We start from the raw sequence: 12,500 nt of genomic DNA on the forward strand, positions 1-12,500 counted from the left end.
TATATATTTATATATGTATATATATTTTTTTTTTTTTACTATGTATAATATATATTATTGTATATATATATATGGGTTTATATATTAGTATAATTGTATATATATATATGTATATATTTTTGTTTTGAATATGATATATCGTTTTTTTTTTTTTTTAAATCTATATGTATTATATATTGTATATATATATATGTCTTATGTATATATATATATCTATATATATATTTTATATATATATATGTATATATATATATGTATATATATATATGTCTCTATATATATGTATATATATATATGTATATATAATATGATATATATATATTATATATATTATATGTATAGTATATATGATATGTATATAATATGTATATATATATATGTATATATATATATGTATATCTATATATGTATATATATATATGTCTATATATATATATATATATATATATATATATATATATATAGGGATGGATATCTTTGTTATGATATAATGCTAAACACATGGAGATTTACATATAAATATATTTTGTGTTCACTGATTGTTTTACATTTCAAAAGGCTTTGTATTTTCAAGTTATTTACATTTCCCCGATGTGTTAAATCTATCTTAATGTTTCATTAACTTAAAATACTTAAAATTATGTACAAAACTTTGTAACATGATATACTGCAATTTCTTCCTAACAGTGAAACAACTGAATTGGAGCTCATCCTGTTATTGAGTGAAATCCTCAATCTCATTGTACATTTAGTAAAGGAAAAGGATAACACCATTGCCCTCTGGCAACATTGCCGTAACTTCATCTCCCATCTGGCACTTTGGGCTGAGGACCGAAGCACCACAGGCATCCTAGCAGCTATAGGCCTTGGAAGACAATCCCCTCTTTCCCTTGCCATTCGTCTGATTTGCCGTGCACTCAGCACATTCTTGAACCTACAGATGCCAAAGGAAGGAGTTTTCCGCACCCATCCTCTTCACACCCACAGGTAGGACTTTTGTTTGGATAGATAGATTTTCCAGCAGTTAATTAACATCTAAAAGATGAGTGGCATCTAGAGAGCAAAATCTACAGAGAACAAAATTTTTTGGGGTGCTTTGATGGGCAGATTATGTACTTTTGGTCTCCATCATGAGTATCCAGTGATGATTTGGCAAGTATAAAATCCAGGGAAGCCATAGGAAGCTTCTTCCCCCACACACACTAACCATCCAACACTCTATCTCTCAGTCTTTTCTCTTAGCCACGCATTGTAGCACACCCACCTACCCCACCTTTCTTAAACTTTGTATTTTGACTTTGGTATCAACTCATGACATTTTCTGGTATAGAAAGTCATGCCCTCTAGTCCCTTTGGCCACCCATTCCCACATGCCCATCACTTTGTGCTAGCAGTTCCTAGGCAATTTTTAGACTCAATTGTTTGATAAATTATTGATATTTAGCATGAAAAATACATTCTCTCGTGTAGAAACATTCATACTCACCCACCTGATCTAAAGTACAAAAGAACGTGTGGTAGAGTGGTATCCGTTCAATATTTTCCAAAAACTTGGGGTCCTACACATCAGGATCAGAAAAATGTCAAGTGTATAAACTATATAGAAAAATCTGCCCTTGGTGAATGGGGTGTCATAATGATCTGCATAAGTGGCAACCTTTTGGGTTATGGTAGTATTTCCATAAAAACTAAGTAGAATGTCTCTTTTGAGCCTGACACTACTTTTTCATCTGCAGTGACATAGATGAAACGCAAGACAGCATCAAGAATGATCGGTGCACTTTAGAACAACTGAGGGGCCTTACTGCAAATGCAACTTATGCTGGAGTAAGCCATTCTCTGACAAAAGCCATACAGGTAATGTATAGATTTTTTTTTTTTTTTTAATCACTGTTTACCCTTTTCCTTGATTTTTGGAAATATTTGATTTTATTTATATTGCTGTTAGTATTGTTGATAACAGTGTAATAATTATAATAATAATAACAGCATCAGTATAAATACCATGAGAAAAAATAAAATAAAAGGGGAAAGTCAGGTATCTGTATGTAGATACATTTCATTAAAAAAATACTACAGTGAACATCTAATTTAGGTTAATGTATTTGATAGAACAGTATTATTAAGCCTGTTGCCACAAGAAGTTTCTAATACATTTTGTCACAATTTACATAATGGCACAGCAGACTCTTTCTCTCCAGCTGGCTGCTGAGCAAAAATTGTCTTCTTCACAGGACACTAATCTGGATACACACACCTTGAGAGGATTAATTATTTAGCACTAAATTTATTCAGTATGACACTCAGTTATTTGTGATATAGAAAGATTTTTAAAAGATGTTTGTGAATTCAGATGAACTATTTATTTATCCAGATTTGTATTCTTTAATAACCACAGTATTCATGTTGTTATTCTAAAAATATAAATTTCAGCTTCTTATTTTCTTACTTTAAAATTATCCCATTTCATTGTAATGGAATCTAATTTTCTTACAGTTTGTAGAGGACCCAACACACTGTATATCGGATGTGACCACCCTTCTGGCAGAGCTTGTGACAGACCTGATTCCACATCCATTACTTCACCACCTCACCACAACAGCTAAAAACAGAGCCACAGGTGGGCCACTTCAGGCAGCACACTCCTCACAACACTTTCCACCAGAGGCAATGATGTGCCCCTCTGTCTCCTCCACCAGTGCATCAGCTCCACCTCCACCTCCTGATGATGAGTAGTGTAGGATTGAATAATCTTAAGTTGCACCACTGTTTTGCATGTTTTGAATGTCAGGTAGCAAAAGGATTAGTGTATACTGCAAGCAGTGTGTGGTGTAAGTTGGTTTAGTGCAATTTTACCTTTTCTTTCTTTCTTTTCTGTATATATATGAAAAAGTATTGTTCTGTGCCAGAGTTTCAATTAAATTAGCCTGTGATAGCCATAAAGGTGTCAAATGAAAGCTGGTTTATGTATGACATTTGCAATATGTAAAAGTAAGAGCAGTTTATATGTGATTTTTTCTACAGTGTGCATTCTTGTAGTCATGTGTTCCTTTTAAAGTTGAATATTTATGGAAAGACCCTAAAATACAAGAGATACAGGTCCTTTCTATAAACATTAGATATTTCATTTATAAAATAAAAATATGTTATCAAACCTTTGCCACCGGGTGGCATGTACATACCTGGCATGCCTGGACTAAAATCTATGTGGCATGTGTAAACGTGCCATGGTGTGCCAGTCCCATTTTCTGGGGGTATGTAACATCATGCCGTGCACGTTATGGTGCCGACATGATCGCCCAGTGGCAGGGCCTAGGCCACTACGAATACAGCCTGGGAGGGAGGGCTTTCATATTGGGAAACTACCTGGCAGCATTGAGTTAATTAATCAAATTTGGAGCTGCTCTGAAATGAAGTATAAATAGATACTTTTATATTTAATTGATTTGTTTGGTAAAATTTTAGAGGAACATCAATATACAAAGTTCTTAAATTAAAACATTTTTATTGTAATGAATAGGTTAATGAGACAAGTCATTTCAAGTAATGTACTCTAGTCCATATTTTATTTTCATGATCCAAGATGAAATATACAGTACATGTATAGAAACTAATGAGCTGAAAATCTCCTTGAGCCCCATTTAGGACAGCCAATTTGGTTCCCTTCTTGCAGATTCAGCCTGAAAGCCATGGAGCTGATCTGAGACCCGATTTCTCACACATCTATTTGGAAACTGGTTCGGAATGTCCATAAATTAGCTGCTTAGTATTTGGGCAATACTAAACACTTATTTTATAGGGACATGACGTGGAAGCAAATGCCACTGCAGAGTAGATAAAAGTTCAAATTTACAAAATGGTATATTACTGTTACACAGACTATGAGCAATTCATTAAAATATAACTCACATTGGTATGGCCACTGCATAATCACACCAGGTTCCTGACTGTCAAAGCACATTAATTGAGCTGTCAATTACATTTCTTTGCAACATTTGTGCTTTCTTGTCCTATCAATTATATTAACTAAATATACATATTTTCAATATTCATACAACCATATATAACTTTAAAAATCTTCAAGGATAACAGAACACATAGTCTCGAGTTACAGTATATACATGCAGAACAAGGGCAGTGGACATTACATATATACAAGTTGGAGGGGGGGCAGTTCTCTTGGTTACGTCTCCAAGCGATGAGCTGGAATGAAAAAATATTATTAGGTGATTATTTTTCAGCTATACTGAACAAAATGCATATTACCTGGTCCAGCACATCACTTGCATAAGCTCAGGTTATTAATTTCAATGGTCAGTCCTTCAACTGATCAACTTCAAGAACATCAAACTCAAGACAGACTACTCATATAACATCATCCCACCCTCATCCTCATCTGTAGTGCAAAAGTAACAAGGTTACTGCCAGCACTATGATTATATTTCATTTTACATAACACAAATTATCTGCATTATTCAATCAGATTATTTGTATTCAGTCTACTTGTTTATTTATCTTTCTTCTGATGCAGCAGCAAAACAGTATCACTACACACAGGACTTTATTTTATAATTTAGCTTAGGCTCTGGCCAATATATGCTCATTCAACCACCAATAAATAATTTTGCTGTAACAATAAAACTGTCTTCCCCACAGCATTCCAATGACCATTAGCTTGTATTTTTTCCAGAATTATGAAAACTGCAAAAATGAAGATGGCAAAGATGAGATTTAGTAAATTAGTCCTATCATGTCTGTTCATGCACTAACAAACTACTATTTTTCAACTACAAAAAAGAAGTGATCAAAACAAAACAATAAAACATTTTAAATACAGATTTAGTTTTTTTTTTTTTTTCCACAAAAATTAGCCTTGCCTACAAATTTTGAGTGACATAATATAATAGTGTATTATTTAAAACTGTAAACCATGTACATCAGTTTCTGCATTTATACATACAACATTCTGATTATGTCATAAGTATGAATGTGGGGTCAAGAAATAAAGAAAAAAAAAGCAAGCATTGTACCCCAAATGAAAGACAATTAAATATGATTGAGAATGATTATTTATACATTTCTTTCTGGTAATTTGAGCTTTAACTAATCAATAAATGTTCTATGATTATGCAAACCCTGACATCACCTACACTAAATGATATAGTGATTTCAAGTAGCAATAAGTACTTTCTTTTTTACAATGTAAGTCAAAAGCAGCCAGAGGGTTAGTAATATTCACTTGTTGATTTTTAGTTTTGCACAAGACATTTGTTGAGAGTTATGTAAATACAATGCATTCAAATAAATAAATACTAGAGCAGTGGTTCCCAAAATCCAGCATTTTTCTTTCTTTTTATCTCGATGCATGAGGTGCTCACTAAATGTACAGATATTCAATTCACCTGGAAAAAACTAACATTGCTAACTTGACTTTTTATAATCTAATAATGCTGGGAGCCCCTGTCATGCACCATCCACTATTATTTTCTTTTTCCCCTTTTTTTCCATAAGAAAGAAGTGACTAAGCACTTAACCCCTCAAAGACAGTATCAGAAATCTCTCGGTGTCACTGACTCTGGTGACCTATGGCAACAGTCCTGCCATTTGGCACAAGAGTCCAAATGGCATGTAGTGGAACTTTCCACCTGACGTGCTCTAGTGCATCACGACGCCTATAGCTATACCCAGCATGATGAGTCGGTTTGTTATGACAGCTATAGGCGTGGCCCAGCAGATACTGGTTTAAGAGTTTAAGTAGGTGATTATGTTTCAGCAATACTGATATAATGCATAACCTGGTCCAGCACACAGGAAAATATATTTTTATTACTATTATTACTTCATTATTATAATAATGATAAGAATAATAATAGAAATAAAAAGGTTTTGACAAATTCAATGAATGTGGTACACAGATAAGATCAAGTAAGCCTAGTAATTGAATCCTTGATAACAAAAGTCTTGTGGAGCCATCACAGTGTAAGTAAATTAATAAATAAATAAAATAGAACCATGGTGGACAGTGCAAATTTCCGGCATCAACAGGTTAACCCAATCTGCATGGGCTTTTTCAGCGGCCGTGCAGTCCGCCAGAAGATTATATCTGTATGAGCCACATCTGTAGGGATGCCACCCATGGTATCATAGTAGGTGCCACCCCATGGACAAGGGGTTAAAATGGATATGGAGATGATAATGCACTTGAAGGATTGGGGATGGCACATCATACACAGGACTAAGAAACTAGGAAAAATAAGAACCACTGCACTAGAGAATTAAATAAAAGCCAAGAAGAAGGAAAGGAAGAAAATACTGGAATAAAACCTGCTACATTCCACAAAAATTAGATCTTTCATTACACAAGTCTAAGAAAATGGTTCATTGCACACACAGGCTTTGGCTGCTACAAGAAAACGAAAAGAAAAAAGTATATATTAGTCACAAAGGAGATGACACTTGGGTCCATACCTTTCATCTTTAAAAATGTTAGAATTTTGTATTTTACAAATTGAAACTTCTCTTCTACTGATTTCGATCTAAAACCTAACATACACAGACAGAGAAGGAGTGTATAAATGAAACTATTTTCTTCAGAGTATTGATGCTTCAGAAGTTCAACCTAACCAATTAATGTGTGTGATGTTACCAAGCCTGATAAAAATGTTGCACTCTACAGACATTTTCAACAAAAACATCAGTCTGCTGAGTGTAAGTTGGGAATCATAATAATATATATATATATACTTCTTTAAGTGTTTTAATAATTAAAAACTGACCCAAAAATTATGTAAGAAAAATAAAAAATTCTGAACGAAAGGTTTTGACACAGTTTCTCCAGCACAGTGTTGCTTCTAAGGTACACACACGTCCCAAGCCATGAGCCCACAGGCAATGGGGGGAATGCTTTACCTTAATTTAAGTTTGGATATCTGAAGCAGGTCAGAATCCTTCGTGGTGATCTGATGGACAATAATAGTTATATTCAGTTAGAAGACAATTGTTATAAGCATATGGTAGTTGAATCATCACTTTCTGCATGTCTGCTAGACTCACCTTCACTAGGAGAAGTATTTCTTCATATCATGCTTGATTAAATCTTTTACTTTCAAGCTAATTATATAACTAACTCATAAACTGGTCCACTTTAGATAATAATAATATATGTGTATGTATCCATGCAAATCAAAGAACATAAATTCAGATCAAAAGAGAGAATGTGTTGCCAAATGTTTATGATAATTGCAAAGGCAACTATCATCAATTAGTTTCTTCGGCAATAATGTAACTTCTATGGTCTGATATAAAAAATGAGAGAAAAAGAGAGGGAGCTGGCTAAGCAGCTTGCATAAAGCCTAAAAAGTTGAAAGTGCTTTATGACAATACAGGTCATCAAAATTCCTCACTACATATGATAAAATATACTCTTGTATCATGTGAAAGAAAGAAACCATTTAAATACATTAACATGTAGGGGCTTCTGAGATCACCCAGGTTCTGAGTAGGGGCTCTGGTTGTCCCTCATCTTCCCATCTCATTTCTACTTCTGCCATTCTGACTTCAGCCAACCTATCAACCACAACTACACCCAAAATTCCTTCTTAAAGAAATCATGTTTGAAATTCAAGCCTTGTAAATCACCTACATATCAAGCAACTCACTTGTTACACCTATATAACATAAATAGTTTTGCTATTACTATTACTATTAATACAGTAATGTAACTGGAAGTTACATCCCCATGACCAGTTTCCCATATCATTCAATTGTTTTGGCATCTTTCTCATGACCATGCAGCATGAGCTGAAAAAATTGCTGGTCATTTATACAGAACTTACTCATGTCATATTTATACATATGTGCAATCAGCCAAAAAAGTGAATGCAAGACAGCAGGAGACTTTTGGACAGAAAACAGGTATCTGATAACATGAAGAATTCAAAACAAAACAATAATATAGTGTTATCGAATTACTAACTTCTTTAGTAAATATAAAATACCTTAGTAATTTTGGATTTTGTTGTAGTTGGGCTAAATATTGTGGTTTTATTTTATTAATGACATGCAATAAATTTATTTATTAGTGGTGTGTATGTGTGTGGTGTGTGTGTGTGTGTGTGTGTGTGTGTGTGTGTGTGTGTGTGTGTGTGTGTGTGTGTGTGTGTGTGTGTGTGTGTGTGTGGTGTATGTGTGTGTGTGGTGTGTGTGTGCATGTGTGTGGTGTGTGTGTGCATGTGTGTGGTGTGTGTGTGCATGTGTGTGGTGTGTGTGTGCATGTGTGTGTGTGGTGTGTGTGTGTGTGTGTGTGTGTGTGTGTGTGTGTGTGTGTGTGTGTGTGTGTGTGTGTGTGTGTGTGTGTGTGTGTGTGTGTATGTATATGTGTGGTGTGTGTGCGTGTGCGTGTGCGTGTGCGTGTGTACATATGTCATGTGCATGTCTCATATGTATGTACATGTGTCATGTCCCTATGCCTGTGATTGTGAGTGTGTGCATGTCTGTGTGTGCATGTACCTGTGTACATTATATTATATATATATATATATATATATATATATATATATATATATATATATATATATATATATATATATATATATATATGCATACATATATAAACACATACCTCACTGACTGCAACCCAATTTTGGTAATGTGGAAGCATGCAAGGCTTACTCAAGTCCCTCATTTGAATAGCAATATAAATATCTAAGTTACAAAATGCAGAACTTATGAGCCTCCTACCTCTTACTCTGACTATTATTAACAGGCCTAGATATTCTAACTATTATTTAGATTGCCTGATATTCAGTTTTTTCTTCTTCTTCTTCTTCTTCTTTTTATGGAACATCCTATTTAACATACCCTAATGCTCTACACTACCAAGCAGAATGCACAATACAATCTTCAAAATAAAAATTAAATTATCAATTCTCATGCAGGCCAACTAATTATGGGTGCTTGTGGCTAAGCACTGGTGAATAGAAACATACTAGCTAGTGACTAGCTCTTATACTTTCTGTACTAGCATTGTAAATAATTCTTGATTCTGCCTCCAAAAGGCAGCAAGGCCTTGCAACCCTTTTTAATCAACTTTACACGACTTTCTAGCTACACAAACAAGAACTAGTAATAAACTAATAATGCAAAAAGTCATTTGTGTTCAATCACATTTATTTTTTTAATATTTGCTTGTGTTTGTTTGTATGCTTTATCAAAGAAGCAAGGCAAATTTAACTTAGAGGTTTTCTGACAACAATGCTAGTAGGGTGGATAACTCAGCTATAGTGTCTCACATTCCGCTCAATCTATAGTAATTCTACCTACCACTTCAATCTGATCCAATTATGTTATGTGTGAATGTACAGCTCAGCAATTAACCCATTTCTGACAGGTAGTATTCATAGAGGCCCGGGACTCGCTGCCGGGGGCTTATATCGTCGCCCGATCATGTGCGACCACTCATGCCAAATACCAGCATCCCATTCCGTTTCTTCGTGATACTACGAAGATATGTTGTATTTTCAGTTTTCTTTCTAAAGTCTCTACTTGCCATACTTCTGATAAATCGAGACTGAAGGATACTTTTGTTGTTATATAGACTCCATAGTTGATCATTATTCGGTCTATAGTCCGAATAAAATAAGCAGTGTGTGGCATCATGGAGTTGAAATCGTCGGTTTGTTGTGTTTTTTTTTTTGTTGTTGTTGCATGGTAAAAATGAGAAAGTGTTAAAACCGACTTAATCACACTTTCAGTGGCAGAAAAATAATCTTTTGCCGTGATTGTAACAAAAAAAAAAACTCATGGCATGTTCATAGATACACCATGTCCGTACATGCCCCCGGCAGATGGTCCCGCCATGCCATGGCATTTGCGTACATGCCACCCGTCGGCAATGGGTTAAATACACTTAAATTTTCTTAAAGCAAAGATTGTTGAATCATAAAATGAAAAATGTCTCTTACATTGTTTGGGTATCCTCAATGATTCTGTGTCCTTGATGGTAACTTCATGAGTAACAGCATGGAACAGGTATCTAACCCTCAGGTTCTTGTCTTCTCCTGGACATGGATCATAAAAGCCTGGTAACGAACACTGTAGGCAAGAAAATTTAAATTAGCAAATAATTTCAGGTACTTAAGGATAAATTCTTTTAACCCAATATTACCCACCATGATGCATAGAAGTTGCTATTGGCTTTCAATGGGACTGAGTAGTTTCAGTGCCCTATTTTCAATGTTTCATGACCAATTACAATGATGGTTTATTAAGGTTAGCAACCAGCATGATGAATTTGTCAAATAATTGCAAAACTGGGTAGATGGCATGAAAAATATTATATGTGATTTTAGCCAGGTCTATGTAAGTCTAAAAAGTAAAGCATTATAACAGGTGGCTAACAAAAGCACATCTGCTTCAGAACTGAGACCAAAGAAATTTTTTTTCTACAACTGATTTCCCTAAACTAATCATTTCAGACTTTAACAGTAACTTTATGAAAATTTACATTTTCTATTACCTAAACAAAAAAATCAAGGCACTTTTAATATCTACTTAAAAAGATATACACAAGCTACATTCTTATCATTTTATGGTGAATAAGCACAGACAACAAGAACATCTTATCACATAATGTGTCTATGACCCAGTCACTTAAATAACATTTTGTGCACACTACCACAAGCCAAACAATAGCCCACATGCAAAGTTACACACACTAATGAAGGCCTATTCTCACCCCACTTTACAAATAAAATAAAAAAATAAAAATGAATAAATAAACATTCAAATGAATAATGGAATAATGGATTTCCAATATGTAAGACATACTTTCTGTAATCAAACCAAAAGGATGTATATAAGTATGATATGCACTTTGGAAGAACAAACCACTTCCTTTAATAAAACTAAGAAGACACATACACATACATTACATATTTAGAAAAGACCAACCTTGGATGACTCTTGGAGAATAAGCTTTGAATCCTTCACCAAACACTGCAGTGGAATGGTGACATCTACAATCTCTTCCGACATTTCACATTCATCCTGCTGTGTACCCTCAATAACAAGCTGCCCATACAATGCCCTGTAAAAAAAGCTTAGCATCATTATCTGTGAACAACTACCTTCTGAGACATTGTGACAATAATTTTTTAAACAGATATTGTAAATATTACTGCCTTATAATGTTAATGATAATTAAATGACATAGATTTTTTTTTCATATAACAAACAAGAAAAAAAGAAAATAATCAGAAATCTGCAAATAGATACATACATCAATGAATGTCAACCACTCTACTAGCATGTATACACATATATATATATATATATATATATATATATATATATATATATATATATATATACATATAATATATAAATGTATGTCTGTACATATATATATACATATATATATAAAAAATAAAACTCTCTCTTTCTATAAAACAATATTCAATAAAAAAGACATCATTCAATACAGACTTTGCATTTGATATGGATATTTGATATGAACATCTATGTGAAAGAAAAGAGAATACTAACTGCAGGATTACAAGGCCCTTGCGAGCCTCTTCTTGGTCCACGATTCTCTTGACTGTCTCTCGCATGAGGTCTACTGCTGCCTTGGCTTCACGTCGTTTCTCTAACAGTCTACCAGGGACCAGTGACGAAATTAGCTTTCTTTATATTAATATTAAATATGATGGATGTTATACAGTATAAAACAGAAATAAATATATGAATAAAAATTACTGATATAAATACACATCTACATGCATCATAGAAAACTACTGTTTCATTCAAACAGAAAAAACTATTGTGCTTTAAACAAGAATCTGTATGTGCAAGACCACTATAGTCCAAACCAAACAGTAACATACCTGCTTTTATTATTTTCTCTCTGCTTCTGGAGCTCTGTCTGTTTCCGCTGCCGAAGGTATGGTTGAATCACAAGCTTCTGCACTGCCAACCAACTGACCAGTGGCACCATAGTTCCATACATAATAGGTGCTGGTAGAATCTCCTCACACAGTAAAATTGTCATTCCATATGTCTGTGATGCACGATGAAGTCTGGAAGTACAGGAGACAGATGGTAAACCTTTTTTTTATCAATAAAAACCATAAATGTACAAGTTCAGTAAATTCATATTTGTTTCATTGTGTCAAAAATTGATAACACAACAGATATGTCTCATCATGTCATGGCAAAACAGGCCTAAATCCCATGTGAAAGTGTAGTGTCCCATGGCTGAAACCTGCTCTATCTTGTGTGCACTAAACAACTATTCATTTGTTAGGTCCTGAATGCAGCCATTAAGGAGTATAGCCAAATTATAAGTAGATTTCGAGCCTCTTTTTAGCCTCATTTCTTTAAAAAATCATATATGCTGCAGCCAAAACATAGAGAGTGGTGTAAATGTATATTTCCTGGACTTTTAACTTTTGACTTGCGGAGCTGCAATCCACAGCATGTGGTTCAGTGTGGGGTGAGGAAAG

General features: G+C 34.1%; 2 protein-coding genes across 3 annotated transcripts in view; one reads left to right on the plus strand and one right to left on the minus strand.

Annotated features, from left to right (window-relative positions):
• LOC119596410 (ectopic P granules protein 5 homolog) overlaps positions 1 to 4,836 on the plus strand; it is a gene marked incomplete at its 5' end in the record, with an annotated part of 26,826 nt that extends 21,990 nt beyond the window's left edge. The window contains 3 exon segments of the mRNA XM_037945656.1: positions 688 to 987; positions 1,737 to 1,857; positions 2,497 to 4,836. Coding sequence (XP_037801584.1) covers positions 688 to 987; positions 1,737 to 1,857; positions 2,497 to 2,736 — 661 coding nt within the window.
• Positions 3,538 to 12,500, minus strand: part of LOC119596412 (dnaJ homolog subfamily C member 11-like) — a 15,118-nt gene continuing 6,155 nt past the window's right edge. Inside the window, exons 9-14 of one of the 2 annotated variants that reach the window (XM_037945658.1) lie at positions 11,883 to 12,074; positions 11,545 to 11,652; positions 10,951 to 11,086; positions 9,963 to 10,092; positions 6,910 to 6,959; positions 3,550 to 4,203 (exon numbers count right to left, since the gene is read on the minus strand). In XM_037945658.1, the coding sequence (XP_037801586.1) occupies positions 6,940 to 6,959; positions 9,963 to 10,092; positions 10,951 to 11,086; positions 11,545 to 11,652; positions 11,883 to 12,074 (586 nt within the window). In that variant the 3' untranslated portion in view covers positions 3,550 to 4,203; positions 6,910 to 6,939. Of the gene's footprint in view, positions 4,204 to 6,909; positions 6,960 to 9,962; positions 10,093 to 10,950; positions 11,087 to 11,544; positions 11,653 to 11,882; positions 12,075 to 12,500 lie in introns of both variants that reach the window. The other variant, XM_037945657.1, reaches the window with a different exon arrangement.

The sequence above is a fragment of the Penaeus monodon genome, chromosome 37, assembly GCF_015228065.2.
Source record: "Penaeus monodon isolate SGIC_2016 chromosome 37, NSTDA_Pmon_1, whole genome shotgun sequence".
Classification (NCBI taxonomy): domain Eukaryota; kingdom Metazoa; phylum Arthropoda; class Malacostraca; order Decapoda; family Penaeidae; genus Penaeus; species Penaeus monodon.